Source organism: Schistocerca americana, chromosome 8 (assembly GCF_021461395.2).
Source record: "Schistocerca americana isolate TAMUIC-IGC-003095 chromosome 8, iqSchAmer2.1, whole genome shotgun sequence".
Taxonomy (NCBI): domain Eukaryota; kingdom Metazoa; phylum Arthropoda; class Insecta; order Orthoptera; family Acrididae; genus Schistocerca; species Schistocerca americana.
In genome coordinates, this window is record NC_060126.1 from 492203967 (window position 1) to 492230157 (window position 26191).

Consider the following 26191-nt stretch of genomic DNA (forward strand, 5'->3'; position numbering starts at 1 on the left):
TATTTGCAAATTATAATTTCTTTGTAACATGAACGTGCTAAGCAATTTGGTCACAGGGCAGCATAGACCGTCAAGTCTTAACGTAAATCTGATAATGCCCCAACGATTGCTTCATGAGTCCCTTGACAAGTGGTATGAAGAACATCGATCACACCAGACGACCTGTGCAGCGACCGGCAGCTGACCTCGGCGGCCGCGGTTTCTGGCCACGCCCCCTCCCCCCTCCACCCCCCCCCCACTCCACCCTGCACCCCATCTGCCTATCTGTCGTTACGTGGCAACATACGATGCCCGCTCCGATCGTCCCCTGCCGCAAGGAGATGAAGCAACCTTGGTTCAATCCCCGACGACGCCATTTTATCATCATGTACAAAATTTTTCTCGAGAACTAAACTTTCACAAAGAAGTTCGACGTTGAATAAACAGAAAGATTTCATCACTGTATTAGTCAGTTTATGTACGGAAGGAATAATTATTTTGAACTCACTAAGCACAAAAGATAAAAAGTGTGTGAAATCTGAGATTCTTCATGTATGATAAGCATGACTGTAACTCATGAACACTTTACTAAGTATACAATTTCGGGTCAGAGCATTAGATGTGCAGAACGAACGGTGACGGCCTTCGCTCTGTAGGATTTTTCCTCGTTGGCTATTTTTTCCCACGAGCTGATCCCAGACAGGGAAGGACAGACAACTCAAAAGAATAAATAAGCCAAGAACATCAGACTACTGCAATATAAAAATGAACTCTGTTATCACGAGCATTCTCATCACGCTACCAATTATCCTGAATGTCTTTCAAGACTCTACCATATTTGTAAACTTTCCTTAACAAATGATTCATCAAATATTTTATTTTCTATCTCTTATCTTACACTTTATTTATTAAAAGTTAACATAAGTACAGTATACTGACAGATACCTCCCATTCCTATTGCAGTTGAATGTTTGTGGTGTATACTGGGTTGATACACTAAGTACAACTATACAAGGGGGCGATAAAGGTTTTTATCTTATCAACTATTTTTTGCCCTAATTTTTGTTCTCAAAGTTGGTAATAGGAAAGTTGTGTAATAGGAAAACCATATCTCATTTGCAAACAGAGAAATATGTTTGTGGGAAATGTATTCACCATATGTTCAAAGACTGATAGACCGATGACCTCGCTGTTTGTCCCGCTCCCCCAAATCAACCAACGGACCAAAGATTGCATTAAACACGGAAAAACTTCCGGAAGCTGTAAAAGTTGTGAATGCAAAGCCATCTTCTTTCTGTGTTATCACTTTTTGTCAATTGGAGCTCAAACTGAGCTGACGTAAGTTTCGTAGTTGTCAATATATTTTCCGGCCGTTGTGGCCGAGCGGTTCTGGGCGCTTCAGTCTGGAACCGCGCGACCGCTACGGTCGCAGGTTCGAAACCTGCCTCGGGCATAGATGTGTGTGATGTCCTTAGGTTAGTTAGGTTGAAGTAGTTCTAAGTTCTAGGGGACTGATGACCTCAGATGTTAAGTCCCATAGTGCTCAGAGCCATTTGAACCATTTTTTTGTCAATATATTTGATCGATATAGATCGTTTAATTCTATCTGTTGTGTCGGCTCCGTCATTGGCTCAAGCCACTACCTTGTCTCTTTATCATTTATGTTGTGATTTCCACATGTTACAGGATAACGTAGGCGATGTTGGCGGTGGATTGTTCGGTAACGAACGATCGGATATATGTAGTGTCCATTCTTTAATTACTTTTCAATTAAGTATCGGAATTCCCCTGAGATGTTTATTCCGATCATTTGTCGTCTGTATATAATGTTTTGCAACTTAAACTGCGTGGGTGTGATCGATTTCCGTTTCGGAACAGTGACGTCTGCTGGTCTACTCAGTGACCTAATTCCACGCTGATCTGCTAATGAACCGCACGACGGTGGATTTCTATGAGATAAATTGTTGTTGTTTTAAAACAGGGAGCTTTCCTGTGACGCAGCACGTGTACGCTTTTTAGTAAAATTATCCATCCTCAGTTGGGGTTACCTCCATGTTACAGCTGTTCTATTATACTGCGCTGCACCATTTGCAAATTGTTAAATTCTCGCCGCATCTTTGAGAAACCTTTCACTCTTAACTCTCACTGTGAGGCAAAAGAGAAACGCCTCATCCTTCCTTCTCCTGTCCGGTTTACATCTCCGTTTCCTCTGTCCATCTCCTGCTCCCCACTCTCTCTGACCTCGAGCCTTCATTGTTGCTGTTGTTGTGTTGGCTACTGTGGGAGTCAGCACCGACACAAACAAGGAAGGAGAGAAGTTACGATGGCCCGTGCCAGGAATCCAAAATCATATGTACAGAAGACTGTAAAATTGACTGAACACTTCATTCTTAAAAAGAAAATAAACATAGCTTCGCTGAATTAAGTGACTTCCTGTGTCTCCTATTGCAAGTACGTACGCCATTATCATTACTCGCAGAACGCAGGCTAAGTAGCGTCTTCCAATTCCTCAGTACTGATGCTCTCGAAATCTGCGACCTAATTGGGGCGACCAGCCATGGGCGGCTGGTTAAGGGGGGGGGGGGGGGTTAGGGCGTCAAACGGGCCGACTTGGAGCACGAGAAGCACCACAGGACATTTTAACTTCCACTGTCTATACTTTTACAAGTAAATTGATAAAACTGTGTCAGCATGACCAGGAAGGATTCGGGATTCACACTCGTAGCAGCGGAAGTTCAAAAACATAACAAAATAATTGTTTTTACATGTGAAATTTCATCATTTTTTCACTTAGTATTGGCTGCATTTGTTGCTATAGGTACTCTTTTCTTCATAAGTAAGAGAGACTGTTCGATGAATTTTGCACAGCATACATACTCAGGAAGTCATTTCTGAAAGTATTTGTATGGAGTGTAGCCGTGTATGGAAGTGAAACATGGACGATAAATAGTTTGGACAAGAAGAGAATAGAAGCTTTCGAAATGTGGTCCTACAGAAGAATGCTGAAGATTAGATGGGTAGATCACATAACTAATGAGGAGGCACTGAATAGAATTGTGGGAAAGAGGAGCATGTTCCACTACTTGACCAGAAGAAGGGATCGGTTGGTAGGACATGTGTTGAGGCATCAAGGGATCACCAATTTAGTATCGAAGGGCAGCGTGGAGGGTAAAAATCGTAAAGGGAGACCAAGAGATGAATACACCAAGCAGATTCAGAGGGATGTAGGTTGCAGCAGGCACTGGGAGATGAAGACGCTTGCACAGGATAGAGAACCATGGAGAGCTGCATCAAACCAGTCTCAGGACTGAAGACCACAACAACAACAACAAACCATACTTACAGGTGCCTGAAACTCTAGAATCTATTTCATTTATGAAAAAATGAATGACCTGTTACGTTTTAAATTTTATGTTTAGAAAAAAAAATCTAATTTTGTAGTTAATTATCTCGTTTTTTACCACAGTTTTTAATAGATTTGTAAAATTGTAGAGTTTCATACACCTGTAACTATGATTTGTATGCTGTGCAAAATTCATCAAAGAATCTCTCTTACTTGTGAAGAAAAATGTACCTATAGCAACAAGTGCAGCCAACAGTAAGTGAAAAAATGATCAAATTTCATATCTAAAAAAAATTATTTTGTTATGTTTTTGCACTTCCACTGTTATGAGTGTGAATCCTGAATCCTTCCTGGTCATGTTGACAAAGTTTTATGAATTTGTTGTAAAAGTATAGACAGTAGACAAATGTCCTGTGGTGCCCCTCCTTTTTCAGGTCGGCCCGTTTGACGTCCTACCCCCCTTAATTCAGCGTTGACACGGGAAGCTGAACTCTTTTCCCGGGCGCCTTCTTGCCGCTTCGCGGCGCTGCGCTGGTCGGTGTGCAGTCTATCCTATGGAACTGCACAGTTATTGCATAATATTCTGTAGTAGTTGTCCAGTCATAAGCCGATATGCCATAAATACCGCTTTTCGGTTAAAAGATTCTGAACAAATGAAGATTTACTTGTTTATTTACATTGATTATTGAAGCCGTCAGTGGCTTAGAAAGGTGTTCAGTACGTAACAACAAAAGCGTTTGATCGTTTGCCCACTAACATAAAATGTCTGACAGGCAGCAAAGCATAAATTAAACATAACTTAAAATCATTTCTCCTGGACAGCTCCTTGTACTCCACTGACAAATTACTTAAAAACTGTCAGCCAGTAAGAAAAAGATTCGCTCAAATGATCTGTGGAACATTTAGCTAACTAAATTATGTAAACCACTAATCTAGCAATGGGTTGCTATCCAGTAATTTCACTTTGTTATAAGCATTACCTTGCATTCGTTCATTTTTAAACAAAATTAACAAGGGATCCCTTGAAAGCCAGATCAGAAAGGCCAACGGTGGTTACGACATCCGACGCACCACGTAATGTCTACCATGCAACCACAATATTGGCTGCTAATGGGAACAGGGGGTGGGACTGGAGGTATTGTAGGGAAGCAGCCTACTCACGCCTTGTAAAATTCACATCAGTCTTTCCATTGTGTGCCAGCCAGTCTTGTGTAACTAGCTGTGACGTCATAAATGTTGCGCAATACTTTAAAAATCAAGTAAATAACCTGAAACGTTTCTAGCATGTCAGGAGTAATACTAAATCAATATGTGTTGAATATCAGTTCAATAACTTTAACCATTTTCGAAATTTGGACGTTTTTCTGTAAAAATCATTGGCGCAACAGAAAAGAGCTAGAAACTTAGAAATTTATATTTAGATTCCTTTTGCATAATAATTTAGTAGAAAAAGTATTCTGGATCTCACAAATTAAAATTTTAGTTGAGATTCATGATTTTCTGGTTTTTGTCTTAGAAATTAAGGAAGTAAGATAGATTAAGTAGGCGAATAAATAAAGCTAGGATGTTTAAATTTAAGTAGAAGGGAGATCCGCTATAACCATAAAAATGTGACAAGTTTCAACAGAATAACTATAAAACTATAGCTATAGCATATCTCCAAAGAGCAAGTTCAGAGCTCATTCTACTGGGTGTAGTGTAATTAAATTAATTCTTAGCCACGTCAGACTTTTATTATGATTACTTACTTGTGTGCTGATTGCACAATTAAATTGAAAGCTTCATCGACCATCAGCAAAGGAAGCAATGATTTATTCGATAACATAAAGTGGTGCATTACTAGCCCAGCGGCTAGTCGGGAGAGCAGATTTGATCAGGCGTTCCCTTAGCCGTCCGCACCGCGGCTTTGTATGTAAGAACGCTGCGCGACAAAAGGAAGGCCCCAGTTCTCTCCAGACGCTGGCTGATTAGCGCACCACCTGTGACGGGAGTCGCGTCGGTATCGTTGATATAAACAGCCTCGGATGCGGATGCCGTAATAAGTTACTCAGGATACGCCTAACCATGAAATCGTTTTCGAGTGAAGTGTTAATTCTGGGATGAATTTAATGATCTATCTTCAGTTTGCGTATGTCGTTTTTTCACGTGCCGCCGCAGGACAGACATTCTACCATTGTTTAGCGTGGCGTTTGATGAACATTATCATCAAATTATGACGAGCATTCACTTATACATTTAATTTGAACAGTTATAGTTGCATCAGCGCATTAGACTCTAAACTGCTCTGGTAGTTGGATTGTGTGGATTCTTTTTGGTCTGTGACTTTCAGAATATAGTGAACATTTTAGAGAGAATGGTTTTTGATTATGAATCCCAGACGATCTCCTAATTCCTCAGAGCTATAAGCTGTGGCTATAAATGTATTTCTCAGATGAAGTGGGCACTAGGAATTCTAATAACAAAATGGTTCAAATGGCTCTGAGCACTATGGGACTCAACTGCTGAGGTCATTAGTCCCCTAGAACTTAGAACTAGTTAAACCTAACTAACCTAAGGACATCACAAACATCCATGCCCGAGGCAGGATTCGAACCTGCGACCGTAGCGGTCCTGCGGTTCCAGACTGCAGCGCCTTTAACCGCACGGCCACTTCGGCCGGCCATTCTAATAACAGGCTTCACGTTTTGCTAATCACTTTCTGGTTGCCAATATTGTAGTTAGAGAGCCAGTGTTGACAACGGCAAACAGCATAAATACAAAACATTTATTCCATTATTCCACCGGCCGCCCCACAGTATCCAATGGCGAGCACACAATGAGGCTACGGAGCGTAGTTGGACAACTTAGTCGACGAGTAACTCACAACACTGCTACAGTGCTAGTGGTGTCGATACAAAGCAGAGCAATGGAAACGATAAACAACGCAAACATTGCATTATACCTACGACAACAGTTGCCAAAGTTGACATTTCGTCAGAAAGGAACCCAAGGAATTTCGCAGAGTGAGAAAGAAGTAGCAGATGAGATTTTAGCCTTTCTGCAAGAGGAGTCATTTGAATCGTCGTACACGCTCGACATGAGGAGTACAATGATGGCGATACGTGCTTAACATGTGGAGTCGTATTGAAACAGGTGTCGAGCTTTTAGTTCATCGTCCTTGTCGGACTGGGAGCCACAAACTCTGTCTCCAGTGAAACGTCGTAAAGGACACGCGACGTCGAAGAAGCGGGTATTAAACATAATAACGTACGTGGAAGATCATCCGCAGCATAGTAAAAGAAAAGAAAATTATGGCAGATTTCGATTAAGACCACATCAGTATGACCGTGTAGTGAAGAGGAAAAACTACGAATATTCAAGGAAGCACAAGACGCACTTGTCACAAAAAGTAGTGTTTGCGCATTTCAATATGGTCGGTACAATTTACAGGATGTGCATGATAGTGACTTACTACGTTATCTATATAACTTGAAGCACTGATACAGGACTGGAAAGCGCAAGATAATGACAAATTGCGTATTGGGCCAGAAAATTTGTAGTAGATGAGATAAACAAACTTATGTCATCGTCCAGAAAGAAATTTGTCTTCAACTCTGAGCGTCGGGATTTGAAGAGGATGCGAATGCGAAATGAACACTTGAAATCAGAGGTACCAAGCGAGTCGTATCAAGGTCAACTAACATCATTGTGTTAACGCATTCATATACAACTGTGTCGACTGTTAATCTGGATGGTAAATTGGCTAGAAAACTTATTTATTGTGCTGCGAGAAGTTGGAGGTGCTCTGTCCCCTACGATTCTTTCTCATGTGCCTGATCTTGCAAGGGCAGTAAGGAATATTTACGTCACAGCAAGCAAGATAGGAAAAGTGGGCATAACAGAACTAAAATTACGATATGAGCACTGATGTCGGCCAACAGGTGGTCAATATAACTTTGTTTTGCTTGATTCGTGATCTGCGTATAAAAATCTACTCCTTTATAGCATACAATCTCTCCTGAAAAGTTGGTGACATTGTAGTTCATACCACATGGAAGCACTGGACAAATTCAGCCTGTGGATGTTTCTTTTCCGTGCCTATAAAACATAGCGTCTCACTATCTGCAGCTACGCCTTAAAGGACAGCCGGTTCAAATGGCTCTGAGCACTATGGGACTCAACTTCTGAGGTCATCAGTCCCCTATAACTTAGAACTACTTACACCTAACTAACCTAAGGACATTACACACACCCATGTCCGAGGCAGGATTCGAACCTGCGACCGTAGCGGTCGCGCGGTTCCAGACTGTAGCGGCTAGAACCGCGAGGTCCCATAGTGCTCAGAGCCATTTGAACCATTTAAGAGTGGATTACCTAGCTGACTGTTCTGCACGGTTTGTAACTCCCAAGAAGATCACCTTCGATCTTGATGTTGTGAACCTTTGTGATCACGGTGCCGTGCCATTTTTCATTCGGTGTTCACGGTGCAAGTTAATGATTTGTTTTGAACATTTCTTAAATGTCTACGATGTCCATTTTGTGAGGTGTAATACATGCATCCCATTGAAGGTTGATCTCTGCACCTCCCGCCGTCCTGATGGACAAGTTGAGTCATCAGCAGCTAATATTTTTCCTGTCGTAATTGTTAATACAACGCTTTCAAATGAGACTTACTAAGGACTGAACTTGTGACCTCGCACTCGAGGGGTTCGTTTTAAGTTTTACTGAATATCCTCTCCATTGTCCAACGTTGACAATAAACAGCATCTTCTGCAAAACAGTCTCATTATGCTGTTGACGCGACCGGATAAATCCCTTGTGTATAGGAAGAACGTTAAGGTCCTATTACGCTTCTCTGGGGCACGGTCGGTGTTATTATAGCTCCTGTTGACTACTTGCTGTCCAGTATAACATAGTGCTCGAAAATTCTACGGGTTATGTGAGGATCATCCATGTGATCGTATTTTGGTTATTAATCGACGACGTGTAAATAAATTCTGTCGGAGCAATAAGTAATCTTTCAGTGATGGAAAAGCCAGTTCCCACATCAATACGCAAGGTATTAAAGTTCACCTGCGAAACGCGAGTCACCCTGAGCACCTATCACCAGCCAGATAACGACCGACTTGTCGCAGATAAACCGGTAAGGAGCGCGCCTTTCGGCCAGCAGTTGCCGCTAAGTGGGCTCGGCGCTGTGACGACTCCTTATCTGCTGTTCCCGCTTCGCCGCCAGCTGAGCTCCGACAACATGAAGGTGAGTTATACGCAGTGCGCTTGGGTCTTGCGTCCGTCTCGGCGCCGTCGTCCACGCACGAACGCTACACAACTGCCAGGAAAGCAGGCGTTTCTCGCCGACGGAGACGTTCTCCGTCTCCCTCTATCGCCTGGCTCCGTCCCTCTGCTCCAGTTGCCTGCACTCACGTCTGACCACCAGTCACTGAAGCGAGCAGTTAGGACTCAAGATTGCCTGCCGCTTTTACGGCAGTTCGTGTCACGCCTGAGCACAGTGGTCGAGAATAGTAATTTGCCACTACCTCCCACGGTCAATGGATCCGTAATTTCTAAAGCGGTGGCCCTACAGGTGTAATGGAAGGTCGGATACAATCGGACACGTATGCTTCTTCGAAATTAAATTTTTTTTTCTGAAGATTGTACTTGCACAGTTTTAACACTAAAGACTACTATCCATGCGGCTTTTCGCGGATGATGCTGTAGTATACAGAGATGATGCAGCATTAGAAAATTGCAGCGAAATGCAGGAAGATCTGTAGCGGATAGGCACTTGGTGCAGGGAGTGGCAACTTACCCTTAACATAGACAAATGTAATGTATTGCGAATACATAGAAAGAAGGATCCTTTATTGTATGATTACATGATAGCTGAACAAACAGTGGTAGTAGTTCCTTCTGTAAAATATCTGGGAGTATGCGTACGAAACGATTTGAAGTGGAATGATCATATAAAATTAATTGTTGGTAAGGCGGGTGCCAGGTTGAGATTCATTGGGAGAGTCCTTAGAAAATGTAGTCCATCAACAAAGGAGGTGGCTTACAGAACACTCATTCGACCTATGTATATTTCAGTATTGCTCATCAGTGTGGGATCCGTACCAGGTCGGGTTGACGGAGGGGGTAGAGAAGATCCAAAGAAGAGCGGCACGTTTCGTCACAGGGTTATTTGGTAAGCGTGATGGCGTTACGGAGATGTTTAGCAAACTCAAGTGGCAGACTCTGCAAGACAGGCGCTCTGCATCGCGGTGTAGCTTGCTGTCCAGGTTTCGAGAGAGTGAGTTTTTGGATGAGGTATCGAATATATTGCTTCCCCCTACTTATACCTCCCGAGGAGATCACGAATGTAAAATTAGAGAGATTCCAGCGCGCACGGAGGTTCTCCGGCAGTCGTTCTTCCCGCGAACCATACGCGACTGGAACAGGAAAGGGAGGTAATGACAGGGGCACGTAAAGTGCCCTCCACCACACATCGTTGGGTGGCTTGCGGAGTATAAATGTAAATTTAGATGTAGACTATGATATACTACTTCATTCTAAAACTCAGTGTCAAGAGAATATGCAATCGCTTGTTATTGTGTACTTTTTCGAGCGTTTTCATTTCGGTCGTTAAAATTTTTGAAGGGTTGTATCGGACATGAAGTTTTAACGTGTAAAAAACATCATTTTTTTACGAAAAAGCTTTAAATGGACCGTAAATGATTATTAACATCAAACTAAAATAAGAACGGGATGGTTATAATCGAAGTACACCTACTCACGGAGATCCAATGTGGGCTGTAATTATCGTACGGGAGCGAAACTTAATAGATACGCTAATGCGTTAACGCTGAAAAAAACATAGTTCCAGTTTTGCTCACCAGTTGCTTATCTGACGCAGTACACTGTTGGTATGACATCCAAGCTCTGAATTTACAAGCCGTGACGTGAGCGAACGGTATGGCTAACGAGAAGGAACACCGTGCGCTGTTACATGGTGAAACTTGTTTCATGTGAATGCCAGAAACTTACAGTGCTGCTTTGAGGGACTATCGCCTACTGAAAGGTCTAAGGAGAGGCGCGATGTCATTAAATAGTTTAAAAAAGATGAGAATGAAATTAGAAAACACGGGTGAGCTTGGTGTGGAACCTGGAAGATGAAGGCGTCCTATCCTGGTGGAAGTTATTGATGAGATGGCTGTTCCTGTAACTGACCATGCAGCACGTGACCCGGGTAGCGCTAGAACTCGTAGAATGTTACGAGAGCTGTCCATCCCGTGATCAACAGCACCGAAAGTTGCCCGGTCTGTTGTACGCTAGTACTCGGATCTTGGTCTATTTCACACTGGTACCTGTACACGATCCAGACGGTGCAGCAACTGAAACCATTTCATCAGTAGCAACCTCCTGAATTTGCTCATCGGTAACTGGCGCGGATCGAAGTTGATGACATCTAGCTGGGCAATATTCTATGGAGTGACGAAGCACGTTTTACACTACAGGTTTGCAATGAATACACAGAACTGCCGAATTTGTGGTTCTGTTAAACGGCCTGTTGTGGACTAAGAATTATTGCCCTCACCATATGTGAGTGCACTTTTACACTCGGTTCGTTCTTCTTTGAAGAGAGCACATCCACAGGGTCCGTCATGTGTACTGTGACGTCTCCACGTTGTCGAAACTCCCTTGTTCAGCATGTGATTCCTGTTCTGGAAAAGCATACCTGTGTGGGAACCACTCTTTTCATGTTATATGGGGCAACAATTAAGCTCGCTGGCGCAGTGAAAAAAAATGGTTCAAATGGCTCTGAGCACTATAGGACTTAACATCTGTGGTCATCAGTCCCCTAGAACTTAGAACTACTTAAACCTAACTAACCTAAGGACATCACACACATCCATGCCCGAGGCAGGATTCGAACCTGCGACCGTAGCAGTCGCGCGGTTCCGGACTGAGCGCCTAGAACCGCGAGACCACCACGGCCGGCGCGGCGCAGTGAAAGATGTGCATAGTGCAGCTTTCCTCGAACGTGTTATGTCAAGAGATTTTCCTGATGCGTGGCCTGCAAGGTCACGTAATCTGAATCCATGTGATTTCTGGTTCTGGAGATATCTAAAAGAACGCGTTTACCAGGGACACATTTGGTCTCTCTACCTGATCTGAATGCCGGTACACAGGAACACGTGGCTCATATTCCACCGAAACTGCTGCTAGCAACTGTTGATTATGTCGTTTCACGGATGCAGAGCCTCGTCGACGTCTCCAGTGCTCACACTGAACAAATTGTGTAAGTGGCAGTTAACAATAAAATCAACATTTTTTTTTTTGCTTTCTCACATGTTTGACTTCTTCCGTCCATGTCCCATTCCTAACACAATACATATGGAACCTTTTTCTATACGTCTTTCTTGTATTCACAGCGCCCGATTTGAGTCTTGCAGCCAAAACTGAAACTAAGTTTTTTTTTCCATCATAAATCAGTTTCGCATTAACACATTAGAATATCTACCAAGTTTCGCTGCCATGCGATGATCACAGCATACGCTGGACTCCCATGAGTAGCCGCACTTCCATTATAACTACCCGTTACTACCTATACGCTGCGGTGTGTACGGTCGTCTGGATAGAGCGGCTTCCACGTGTTGTATTAGGTTTAGGTGCTGTGAAGTGGACGGAGGAACTGTGACAGTGCAAACGAATTAGTGACGCACAAATATACCTTTTATTGCGCTGCGATATTTAACTTAAGTTGTGCAGCAACTCGCTGGAAGTGCTTGCGGAAAGATACAACTAGCAGTGGCCTGTCAAGTCATGTGTTCGGAATGTAATCTCAACAGGACTATGTCTGTCCTGAATGCTACACTATCAGTCACTGTAGTAAATACTTCTCCCTTTGTTAACGCTGTAGGCGACTCCACTTGTAGATTAAGTCTCGCAGGCCGATCTCCACTATAAACTGTAACTACAAACTGCAACACTCGAACCCCATACTAGAACTTTTATACACCAACGCCGAACATGAACTCAGTTGCTAATAACGACACTGGCGGCACGGTCGCAGGTTCGAATCCTGCCTCGGGCATGGGTGTGTGTGTTGTCCTTACGTTAGTTAGGTTTAAGTAGTTCTAAGTTCTAGGGGACTTATGACCTCAGCAGTTGAGTCCCATAGTGCTCAGAGCCATTTAACACTGGCGGCGACGTGGAGTTAGCTGTTGGGCCGCACTTGTGGCTGGCGGCGAACTTCAAAGCTCCGCCCGTGGCGCCAATCGGCAGCTCCGTTTGCGAGGCACGAAGCTCTGAGGCGACAAAATGCATGGGACAGTGCTGTTCATGTATACAGGTGGCGGTAGTATTACGTACAGAAGGTAGAAAAGGACAGTGGATTGCCAGAGCTTTCGTTTGTACGCGGGTGATTCATGTGAAAAGGTTTCCGACGTGATTATGGCCGCGCGATGGGAATTAACAAACTTTGAACTTTGAATCGTTCGGGGATTCAGTATTGCTAGATCCACAGTGTCAAGAGTGTGCCACGAATATTAAATTTCAGATATTACCTCTCACTATCGACATCGCAGTGGCCTATGGCCTCCACTTAACTGCGAGAGCAGCGGCGTTTGCGTAGTTGTCAGTGCTAACAGATTAACAACACTGCGTAACATAACCGCAGAAATCAATGTCGGACTACGACGAACGTATGCGTTAAGACAGTGCTGTGAAATCTGGCGTTAGCAGCAGATGACTGACGCCTTTTGCTAATAGTACGACATTACTGGCGGCGCCTATCCTGGACTTCTGACCATATCGATTGGAGCCTAGACGACTGGAAAACCGTGGCCTGGCCACATTTCAGTGGGTAAGAGGTGATGGTAAGGTTCGAGTGTGGCGCAGACCCCACGAAGCCATGAAGCCAAGTTGTCAACAAGGCACTGTGCAAGCTGGTACTAGTCCCATAATGATGTCAGCTGTGCTTACATGGAATCAACTGGTCCTCTGGTCCAAATGAACCGATTATTGACAGGTAATGTTTCCGTTCGGTTACATGGAGACCATTTGCACCCATTCATGGCCTTCATGTTACCTAACACCGACGAAATTTTGGTTAATGACAATGTGCCATATTACCTGACCACAGTTCCTCGCAATTGGTTTGAGGAACATTCTGGACACTTCGAGCGAATGACATGGCCGCCCAGATCGCCCGACATGAATCCCATCGAACGTAATCGAGAGGACATGTCGTGCAAAAAATCGTGCATCGGTAACGTTTTCGCAATTATGGATAGCTATAGAGGCAGCATGGCTAGTATTTCTGCAGAGGACTTGCAATGACTTGAGTCCATGGGATGTCGAGTTGTTGGACTACGCCGGGCGAAAGGAGGTCCAATACGGTATTAGGAGGTATCCCGAGACTCTTGTCACCTCAGTGTAGATTTTCGTACTGCGTGTCGATGTAGGGAAAAAGTTGACTAAAGTTAGCAAACATTCGTAATAAAGTCATTAAGTTAAAGTTTTGAAAAGAACAGGCGTAAATCAGAATATTAGTTTAATCCATACTGAAACACTTATCACGTATAGTAAAGACTGTTCGGCTTTCCATAGATACAGTTCTTAAGAGCCAAATCCTCACAAATATCTCAGTAAATCCAGGCTGCTTCGAAACTCTCACGGAGTTGTTTCCTGTTCATCAGTGAATGTTTTCGGAATAAGCTCGGTATTTTCTAAAGCACTTTTCATGGTCACTTCTGTTTTCCCGTAAAGTTCTTAAGTCTATCACCTGCTCTACTTCTTGGAACAGAATATTTCTTAACTCGCTCCGCTGGATGTCATTTCAGAAAGTAGATTTTTTTCGTGTTATTTTCATCCCATTTATGTTTTCATTTCCCCAAACTCGCCTGTTAAAAAGAAAGCTTGAAAACTTCAACTTTTATGGTATCTGTGGTGTCCAGTCTGTGGCGGGAAAAGCGATACATTTAACTGTTTAGAACGTTTCAAAACAGGAGACAACTGTTCTTGACAATTGTATCGCTGTCAGCCAGTCGTGCGTCTGCTTACTTGTTCTGTCCACACGAGATTCGACATACTTGGTTATACACTTATTATCCCTCTTTTGTTGGTTGTATGCGTGGTTGTGTGGTGTGTCTTGCCGTTCGATGCAAATTAGCTTAACGGTTAAAGTAAGATGAGATTCTAAATCTAAAAAGCTAGAACTTGCCAATAATACTTGTGGGTCTTAAAAATCAAGAATTTCGACGTTGTCGGTGGATGATATAACGAAAAAGTTAATGGTTCAAATGGCTCTGAGCACTATGGGACTCAACTGCCGAGGTCATTAGTCCCCTAGAACTTAGAACTAGTTAAACCTAACTAACCTAAGGACATCACAAACATCCATGCCCGAGGCAGGATTCGAACCTGCAACCGTAGCGGTCTTGCGGTTCCAGACTGCAGCGCCTTTAACCGCACGGCCACTTCGGCCGGCCACGGAAAAGTTAAACATGAATACTGAACCAAAGAGCGAAAATACAGTGAACGGTAATAAGTCAAATGATAGTCCAGAACGTCGAGTTCTGGTTCCAGAAATCACATTTTGTGGAAAAAATGACTGTTTAATCGTTTCAAAAAAAAAAAACTTCGTAAAAAATTTGGCGTGAAAAGAAATAAAAATGGCATGAACATGGCACAACGCTGGCCTACCGTATGTGTATCATCTTCAGGTGATTCAAAAAAAGAATAGACAGTTTCTTTGCAGAAAAAAATATTTATGAAGAATGGTCTGCTCATCTATCTGCTGCTCAAATAGTACTTTGTGCTAAAAAGAAGACTTTGGAAAATGCTTGAACTAGGGCGTTTCAGAAGTGAACAAGTGATATCAGCCAATTTATTTCACGGTGCTTTAAAAGTCACGAAAAGCAATCAACCTTTCATTGTTTTTGAAACCGAAACTGACCTGCAAGAAGTTAACGGAGTTGCCATGAGCTGCATTTTATATTCTGGAAATGAGTGTACTGACATTATTAACCACACTGCACAAGAAATGAAGAACATAGTGAATAAAGAGTTATTGAGACAAGTTCAAAAACATCATTCTACATCTACATTCTAGATCTCCATTTATACTCCGCAAGCCACCCAACGGTGTGTGGCGGAGGGCACTTTAAGTGCCACTGTCATTACCTCCCTTTCCTGTACCAGTCGCGTATGGTTCGCGGGAAGAACGACTGCCGGAAAGTCTCCGTGCGCGCTCGAATGTCTCTAATTTTACATTCGTGATCTCCTCTGGAGGTATAAGTAGGGGGAAGCAATATATTCGATAACTCATCCAGAAACGCACCCTATCGAAACCTGGACAGCAAGCTACACCGCGATGCAGAGCGCCTCTCTTGCAGAGTCTGCCACTTGTGTTTGCTAAACATATCCGTAACGCTATCACGCTTACCAGATAACCCTGTGACGAAACGCGCCGCTCTTCTTTGGATCTTCTCTATCGCCTCTGTCAACCCGATCTGGTACGGATCCCCCACACTGATGAACAATACTCAAGTGTAGGTCGAACGAGTGTTTTGTAAGCCACCTCCATTGTTGATGGACTACCTTTTCTAAGGAGTCTCCCAATGAATCTCAACCTGGTACCCGCATTACCAACAATTAATTTTATATGATCATTCCACTTCAAATCGTTCCGCACGCATACTCCCAGATATTTTACAGAAGTAACTGCTACCAGTGTTTGTTCCGCTATCATATAATCATACACTAAAGTATCTTTCTTTCTACGTAATCGCAATACATTACATTTGTCTATGTTAAGGGTCAGTTGCCGCTCCCTGCACCAAGTGCCTATCCGCTGCAGATCTTTCTGCATTTCGCTGCAGTTTTCTAATGCTGCAACTTATCTGTAAACGACAGCATCATCCACGAAAAGCCGCAGGGAACTTCCGACACTATCTACTAGGTCATTTATATATATAGTGAAAAGCAATGGTCCCATTACACTCCCTGTGGCACGCCGGACGTTACTTTAACGGCGTAGACTTCTCTCCACTGAGAACAACGTGCTGTGTTCTGTTTGTTAAAAACTCTTCGATCCAGCCACACAGCTAGTCTGATATTCCGTAGGCTCTTGCTTTGTATATCAGGCGATAGTGCGGAACTGTATCGAACGCCTCCCGGAAGCCAAGGAAAATAGCATCTACCTGGGAGCCTGTATCTAATATTTTCTGGGTCTCATGAACAAATAAAGCGAGTTGGGTCTCACGCGATCGCTGTTTCCGGAATCCATGTTGATTCCTACAGAGTAGATTCTGGGTTTCCAGAAACGACATGATACGCGAGCAAAAACCATGTTCTAAAATTCTACAACAGATCGATGTCAGAGATATAGGCCTATAGTTTTGGGCATCTGCTCGACGACTCTTCTTGAAAGCTGGAACTACCTGTGCTCATTTCTAATCATTTGGAACCTTCCGTTGCTCTAGAGACTTGCGGTACACGGCTGTTAGAAGGGGGGTTAGTTCTTACGCGTCCTATTTTGCGTATTATTGATGAGGGCGCAATAGTTAGCCAATTATCATCGTTAACAATTTATTTACGAAGCGAACTGCCTGGCATGAGCCTTCAAATTTTTCATTGATATAAACAAACACAGTCCGAACAGACCGTGAAGGCCCAACGGTACCGACCGGCCGCCGCGTCATCCTCAGGCCTCCGGCATCTCCGGAAGCGGATACGGAGGGGCACGTGGTCAGCACACCGCTCTCCCTGCCGCTGTCAGTTTTCGTGACCGGAGCCTCTACTTCTCGGTCAAGTAGCTCCTCAGTTTGCCTCACAAGGGCTGATTGCACCCTGCTTGCCAACAGCAAATTTCGATCACCAGCTCTCTCCCCCGAATTCGAAAATATTTTGTTGATGCCGACCTACACAGGAAGAAACGATCATCATAATAAAATAAGGGAAATCAGAGCTCGCAAGGAAAGATGTAGGTGTTCCATTTTTCCGCGCGCTGTTCAAGAGTGGAATAATAGAGAACTACTGTCAAGGTGGTTCGATGAACTCTCTGTCAGGCACTTATGTGTGATTTGCAGAGTATCCATGTAGATGAAGATGTGGCCAAGCTCGACGGCGCTTAACTTCGGTGATATGACGCTGTTACCACTGTGGCAAGGCCGTTGGCCTTCATTGACATAGTTGAGCTAAATAGTGTTGCTGCTGGAAATATTTGTAATACATTGCTAAATTATTTGAAATCCAGGCTGTTTAGGTTTTTTTATTGGTAACGCCACCTCTATATAAAAATCACTGGCTGTGCTGTGTGCAGTCTGTGTCTAGTTTGCATTGTTGTTTGCCATTGTAGTGTTGGGCAGCGGCAGCTGGATGTGAACAGCGCGTAGCGTTGCGCAGTTGGAGGTGAGCCGCCAGCAGTGGTGGATGTGGGGAGAGAGATGGCGGAGTTTTGAAATTTGTCATGAACTGTTATATATGACTATTGAGGTAAATACATTGTTTGTTCTCTATTAATATCTTTCATTTGCTAACTATCCCTATCAGTAGTTAGTGCCTTCAGTAGTTTGAATCTTTTATTTAGCTGGCAGTAGTGGCGCTCGCTGTATTGCAGTAGCTTGAGTAGCGAAGATTTTTGTGAGGTAAGTGATTTGTGAAAGGTATAGTTTAATGTTAGTCAGGGCCCATTCTTTTGTAGGGATTATTGAAAGTCAGATTGCGTTGCGCTAAAAAAATATTGTGTTTCAGCTTAAGGACAGTCGTGTATAATTGTTCTAAGGGGACGTTTCAATTGCTAAATTATTTGAAATCCTTGGATTTTCTGACCAGTTCCAGAAAGAGAATCTTATTTCAGCTCCAACAGATTCAGCAACAGTGATGATGGTGAGATAAGAAGTTACTACGTTAATGATTCAGCATGTCTCACAGATTTTAGTTTTTCATTATAGTAACCATAGACCTCAATTGTCTGATAGTGATGTAATAGAAATGGACCTTTCCTCACAAATGAATAACTTCAGGTCTTTCTCATACAATCTATATTCAGTGTACCACTAGTCATTGCAGAACGGTCAAGAGTTAAAGCAGCATGCGGAGCTACTTGAAATTGAAATTCTGAAAATAAGCAGAATCTTGTGCACAGGATTGATAGCATCGAGCCTCAAAAATGTCAGCAGTGTGGAAAAGCTTTAAAGCTTTCGTTGTTCACTTCACAGCTGCAAAAGATGATCAAAGCATGGAGTCAACTAACAGACGTTTGTACGAAGGTTTAATGAAGGGCATCATTAAAGTTGAGTTCATTCTCAACTTAGCTCTAATGAGTGATGCTCTTCAAGAATTATCTGTAATAAGACTTTAACTACAGCCACATGAAATCAGACTCCATTCTGTCCAACGGAAGCTCAGAAATCAGCTTTTGGTGTACGGAGAAAGGGAACTGAGCGGTAGTCCTCATTCATGTGAAGCTCGCACAGCAGTGGATGAGCTGAACTTCAGAGGAATTACTCTTTCCCTGCAGACTTTATGTTTGCCTGAAACATCGGATGAAGAATTGTCTTCCACATACAGAGGATATTGCTATCTGTGAACCTGCAAACCTGTAGGACCCGTCTACTTGGCCTGAAAATCCTGCAACAGTGTGTGAAAACAAGTCTAAAAATCTGTTGTCGTCGTACTGGTCTTCCAGAGAGAGAGAGAGAGAGAGATACTTAGAGGATTTCGGAATTATTTGATAAGAAGAAAATACCAGAATCCTTCCTTTCTCTTCTCTATGCAATGAAATATCTTCCCACAGCATGAATATGAGCGTGGGTTTTCGCAAATGAATCTCAGTATCACAGATACAGGAGCTTCATTCCATTCTTCTGCCATCAGTGTTCTAATATCCGTTAAATTGTTTGGTCCTCCACTGCGGTTTTTTTTAACTTACGGGTTATGTACGCTGTTGGTTTCCGAAAGGCAGACATCTTGCTACTGATACCAAGGGTAATGTTAGAAGGGCTAAAGACTAAAGCAGCCATGAACTGATGTACAGGGTGACTGTTATTGAACTACGAGGGTTGTAACTTAAATAGTGGCAATTATTTATTCACAACCGATACAAAAGAGTTACATGCTTGCACCTGTTACTGTCCTTCAAAGTAGTCACCAGCGTTGTGTAGAACCCGTTGCCAGCGATGTGGAAGGCGTAGTATACCATTAGCAGAGCCTGTTCTGTTGATGGTGCGAATGGAGCGGTCTACTGCCTGTCGAATCTGTGGAACAGTTCTGAAGCGAATGCCACGAAGTGGTTGCTTCATCTTCGGAATCAAATCAAAGTCAGAAGGACTTAAGTCCGGGGAGTATGGTGGATGGTACAGTACTTCCCAGTCCCGTCGACGTAACAGAGCAGCCACAGCTTGCGCTGTATGCTCCCGCGTATCGTCGTGCAAAATGATGGGTGGGTACGGCAGAAAAGTGTCGCCGCTTCTTTCGCAAAGCTGGTCGCAGGTGGTGCTCCAAAAACGAACAGTAATACTGTGCACTAACAGTTTGCCGTGGAGAAACGTAATGCGTTAGGATAATACCACCACAGTCGTACACGAGAATCACCATAACGTTCACCATACTGGGGTTCTGACGCACTTTCGACTTTCGCGGCGACCCATAATGCTTTGCGAAAGAAGCGGCAATTCTAAGCAACCGTGTTGCTCACGATTACTCCTCTGCCCTGTCCCCCTCGCCCAGGCTGAATTCCGCTTGAACATCGTCACAACAACAATTGTTTTATCTGAAAAGAGAAAAAGTTTTAAGTCATCTGTCATGTTTAGTGGCAGATCATTGATATTTATATTATTCTAAACAACGGATCCCGAACAGAATTCTGTGGCATTCCCCCTCACTTTGGTACTGACATTGAGAGACGACCTGTTTCCAACTTTCGAGATATGAGACGAAACATTGTGTTTTCCTAATCCTATAATATTTCACCTTATGCAGAAGTTTGCATCATACACTGGACACTCCTTTCCTGACGTCTGTGTACTGAACAGCGCCACCGCTCTCCTAGACAGGGTGTATCGCAGTTAACTGCGTAAACGCATACAGTTGATACAGATCTCAGTAAACATAGACCCTACGACACGTACGTTAAGAGCTTGTTCACCTTGGTCGCTGTAAAACAAATCTCTTCTACTGTAAGCTCATTGCTTTCCACGTTTTGGGAGCAAGTGGTATGGACCACATCAAGAAAAAAAACGTCCAGTAAACATAGAATCTAACACATATACTTTCATAGCTAAGAGCTCTTGTCCATCTTCGCTACTTTGAAACACACCTAGTGAATACTCATAGCTCTTAAACTATGCATTCTAGAGCATATGTTTACTGGGCGCGTTTCTTTCTTTTTTCGGTCCATACTACCCTTCGAAAAAATGGAAAACAAAGAGCTCGCAGCAGAAGAGATTTGTTTCACAGTATTGAAGATCAAGAAGAGCTCACAGCTCTTAAGCTATGCATTTTAGAGCCCATGTTTACTGCGACTTCTTTGCGTCTAGTGTCGCCTACTTTCAACGGTATGCGTTTACGCCATTAATCATGATATACTCTGTACATTGTTTTCTTAATTACTTTTCGAAAGTAGCAAATAAACTGGGCGGTTATTGTCTACGTTATCTCATTCATCCTCATATACTACACAAAACACCCTTTACATCTAGGTGCCCAAAATATTTCAGTATGACCTGTACGCACTTGCATTCGGGTTCTACCAATCGAAAACCAGAAATATTGTCCACATAGATGCATTAACATACATTTTCCTAAATGGAGGTCAAGTCGGCAACACAGAAAGCAGGTCTGTGTTACAAAGTCGGCTTTGCTGTTTCACATTCCCTCGCGATATCAATTGATTGTTCTCGTAAGTACTGATACCGTTGCTTACGTCATGCATTCAGCCGTCTTACATCTGGCAGCGCTCTTAACAGCATTGCTTCACTCCATTTCTATTTTGATGGTGGCTTTTTATTATTATTTGTTATTATTAGGTTTTGAAATTAGTATTTAATTTTATATTATTCTGGCTTTTAAAATGTTTGAACTCAAATGCAAGTCTGAATCAAGTTAAAATTATCTTTGGCTAAATCTGTCATCAATTAGAGCAAGAAAATTACGTACTTGAAAAATTATGTAAAAATATTTTTAAATATTGAAATTTGAATGCATTTTGCCAGATATTTACCACCATAATAATTAATGATTGATATTTTGTAGCTAGGCTCCTCTATAGTGATTGTCTGTTGGCGAGTATAATTTTGGGACGTGATTTACGCCTAAAAGTTATCGGTCTTCGTTTTGTATAAGTGAAATTTTAGATTTAGGTTCTATTCTCAAAGCAAACCAAACGAATTACACTGATTGGTGCCGTTAATATGCGATCGTTCACTAACAGTCATCCCTACACAAAGTAAGGCACATTTAATTATCAAATTCACGAAGAAAAAAAAAAGCTGAGGAAGAAAGGTATGATTAGTTGTCATAACAAACACAATGAAATGAAATAGTTATTGTTAGGCAACATGAGCACAAATAACAAAATCTCTACATAACATAGACCAAGCAATATATTGTATGACCGTGCTAGACAATGGGCGAAAAGAGAGAGCAAGTACAAAATGTTGCGAATCCTTGTTCGCTTAAATAACATAGATAATTCAATTATAGAGATATTAATTTTATTGCAATCGCGGTGTCTATTGTCAGCGATTAAATCGTCCCCTACAATTCTCCACGACATTAATTTCGCTGTATGGTTGTTTACGGAAGTGAAGCCAAGCTTTACATTGTTTTTTTCAGTACGTAATGCGAGTTTAGTCATTTCTACTGGAGCTAAGGACATCACTGACTATTTTTACCTAGACGAATTGGTGTGTGCCGTTGAAATTCGTCGCGAGGACTAGTGCGGAATACAAAACTGCTTATGTAACTATGTTGCCCTTACCCTACTATCGGACTAAAATCTCAGTAGTTTTATCACTTCACTTGAAAAGCACGACCCACAGTAGCTTGCTGTTTATGTTTACTGTGGTGTCACCGCCAGACACCACACTTGCTAGGTGGTAGCCTTTAAATCGGCCGCGGTCCGTTAGTATACGCCGGACCCGCGTGTCGCCGCTATCAGTGATTGCAGACCGAGCGCCGCCACACGGCAGGTCTAGAGAGACTTCCTAGCACTCGCCCCAGTTGTACAACCGACTTTGCTAGCGATGGTTCACTGACAAATTACGCTCTCATTTGCAGAGACGATAGATTAACATAGCCTTCAGCTACGTCATTTGCTACGACCTAGCAAGGCGCCATTATCAGTTAATATTGATACTAAATCATGTACCGTCAAGACCGACGTTCTTCATTAACGGATTAAAGTTAAGTATTCCACCAGCTACGTCCGTTTTTCTAAATTCTAATTTCCTTGTCCTGTTCCAGACCTCACGCCAGCCTGCGTGAGCTAAAACGCGTGCCTTCCGGCCTCCTTCTAGTAACACCGTGTTGACTCTCCTGCCAACCAAAACATTTACAAACTACGTTAGGCATAAACAGAAAAATTATTTTACGCTACAAATCATTGCATTTGTACAAACTTAAATTCTGCTGATAAAAAAACTTTTTATCTGTATCGCTTCTGCTTTACTTTCTTCACTTAGAATTGCATAGCAAAAGGAATGGAATAATTGCATCCATGAAAAATGTTACTACGATTACATCAAAACAAGTTTCTTGTTTACTTTTCTCTTCATAATATTAATGAATTGACTTTACTTAAAAGATTATTCCTGAATTTCTACTATTATCGTAAAAATTTGTTGTTCAGCAAAAGGTTTACTTAAGATCTATTTATGGACATGAAGAAAATAAATTTATCTTAAGACTACTATGTACACTGTGAAATGTCTTACATACTAACATATTTACAAATTTTGATAATATTTACATACGTAAATCAACTCTAGGAAATATTTACTCAGCAAAATATTTCTTTATGTCCTGTTCTAGCCACTGCAAGTAGTGGACCACTATATAGTGACATGGATGGTTCTATAGTATCCCATTCGAACATGCGACGGATTTCATGTGATACAGCTTCTCTGTTGGCCCACAGAACAGAATAGGTAGAGTGGCAAAATGTTTCGTGAGGCTTCACTTACATTGTATACACATATCCTTTAATTATGCCGGGCGTTTCATCAAAAACAGATATATATTTGTTTAAAAGTTTAATCAGTTCGTTTTTCTGTACAGTACTTAAATAAACTGATTCATAGACTTTTCTTTGTATTTCTTGTCTGCAAGACTGTACATCAACTTGCTGTTGACTGGACTGTGTTTGATCTGGCAGCATAGGAAATTGATTGTCACGTAAAATTACCTCTGGTTTTATGTATTTGATTCGGACTCCTTGATATAACTTACTGTCTACCAGCTTGCTTTTAATGAGTGGTAGGGCTATCTCCTTGTCATTCACTGTTAATACACACGTGCCACAAGAAAGGTCAATTACTGCATCTCTTTCTTGTAAGAAATCTACTCCCCATATGCAGCTTACTGATAAACCTTCAAAAACCAGGAATGTACCCCCTATAGCTCTAATTACCTGCCTCAGCTAATACATGAGTCTGCATATGTACTCCCTTTGACTTATTTCCAAGCACACTAATGATCATACAATTGTGTACCGGCAACGTATGTGGTGTCTGAAGTTCACAAATCTTGTTACAGAATTCTAAAACCATACAATTTGTAGCCACGCCCGTGTCAACAGTAACTGTGGTTGGTATCCCACCTACTACTGCGCGAAATGCAGCTTGGATTGTTTCCTTTTCTGTTAGTTTACACAAATGGTTTTCTTCGCAAAGTTCATCGCTCAGATTGTATCTTATTAAATGCACGCTCTCACGACATTTGCCCTCTGTTTCTTCCGCGACCGCCATATGAGGGCTGTATGAGGTCGCACTTACTTTAACGCCTCTGAAGTGCTGGACGTAGCGTTTCCCACCACTTCTATAATTCTTACTGGTGGCTGTTGCCTCCAGTTTTGTCCAGAACTATTGTGTTCAGCGGCACTGTTCGGTGGTACAGAAGCGCCAATTGATTGTGTATTGGTTCCTGTATTAGGATGCCAATTACTGTTTGACTGCTATGGTGGTGGTTGCCAGCGGTTTGGATGATTATTGTTATTACTATTGTAATTGCCGTACCCTGGATGACACCTGTTGTCTTGCTTACGCCTCTTATTAATAGGCGGAGAATTTCTTCCATTCCTTTGTCCTAGGTTAATTACCATTGTAAGATTGAGGCAAACTAATCCCATTTTTGTCACCATTACCGTTTTTGTTGTGATATTGGTAATGTTTATTACTGTTGTTGTTTGATACTTGAGCATTACTGCCCTCGTTCAATATCGCTTCTTCATGCAACTCGTCAATCGAATCAAGCGTTGACATGAACAGTTCTACGTCTAAATCTGGTACATGAAGTAGTTTTTCTTTTATTGAGACTGGTAATTTTGATTTTAAAACCAATATGACTTCTTGTTTGGACACTGTTTCATCCCAATATTTCGTCTTATTTATATACTTCTCAAAATATTTACGCAGTGTTCCTGCTTTACTATACACCCCACGCCTTAAGCGTTCTTGAGTTTTTGCTGACCGACACTTATTTAGGAAAGCTTTCTCGAATTCCTCATAAGTAGGGCAATAATCTATTACTTCACTTTCCCATAAGGCTCCATCACCTTGGATATGGGTAGTGGCAAACCGAATTTTTGGTTTGTCATTCCACGATTTTAGTAGTATACCACGGAAACTTTTGATAAGAAATGACAGGGTGTGGTATTTTGCGATCCGGTGTAAAGCTTTGGAATAGTCTGTATTCTAGAAAACTCTCTTCCACAAGTACGTTAGAAAGAGAACTGGCCACCCCTTGTTCACAAGCTACGGGGACGGGTTGCTGGCTAGGCATTTCTGCCGAACAGCTGTTTGGTGTTGCTGCTCGAGATGTCACAGTCTGCGTCTCTGGCAACTTGTTGACACGTAAACCACACTCGCCTTCTGCGTTTTTTATCGCTGGAAGCTCCTTTTTTAACGTGTCTACTTCTTGTGTGTCTGTTTCCATTCAGAAACCTGTTCGGTGTTTTCACCTAACATGTTTGCTCCAGACAAAGCTTCGTTTGTTGCTTTCTTTACGGTTACAGGCAGTTCGCTCCGTAAACATTCTTGAAATTTATTGTCTTTTATGTTCAACCAGTTTACAAAGTCAAGAGTAAATTGATTGCCTTTCTCTACAAACTTCGCTTCTACAGATTTCTCCTGTGTGAAAGCGAGTGTCTGTACCTGTGTAGCTATATGCTGCACAGAATTGTCTAATGTACTTTGTGCTGCATTAACTTGCGCGACCTGCTTGGTTACATCATTGACAGCTTCGGGCAAGTGCTTGTATGTTTTTCGCATTTCGTCAAATTCATCAATAATATTTTTTAAGTTAGTTTCAATTTTACTGAATTTTCTTTCAAGGTCGTCACGAATTTGTGTGGCAATATTTGCTTGTATCTGATGGGCTATGGCTTTCAAATTTTCGTTTACTAATGTGGTTACATTATTCTGAATTTCAGTGGCCGCAGTTTGAAGTTTTCCATTCAAACTGTCAGTCACATTTCGAAGTTTTGCTTCTAAACTACCAGTCGTATTAGTTTTGATGTCAATGGCTGCAGTTTGCAGTTTTGCATCTAAATTGTCAGTCACATTTTGCAGTTTTGCATCTAAACTGTCTGTTGCATTTTGTTGTTTTGCATCTAAACTGTCTGTTACATTTTGTAGTTTTGCATCTAAACTGTTATATTTTTCTGAACTTCTTTAAAGTGTACATTTCGTT

At 42.2% G+C, this 26191-nt stretch overlaps 1 protein-coding gene across 1 annotated transcript in view; it reads left to right on the plus strand.

Annotated features, from left to right (window-relative positions):
• The first annotated feature begins 8435 nt into the window (after nucleotides 1-8435).
• Nucleotides 8436-26191, plus strand: part of LOC124545432 (UDP-glucosyltransferase 2-like) — a 150238-nt gene continuing 132482 nt past the window's right edge. The window contains exon 1 of the mRNA XM_047124351.1: nucleotides 8436-8555. Within this exon, the coding sequence (XP_046980307.1) occupies nucleotides 8550-8555 (6 nt within the window). The 5' untranslated portion in view covers nucleotides 8436-8549. The remainder of the gene's footprint in view (nucleotides 8556-26191) is intronic.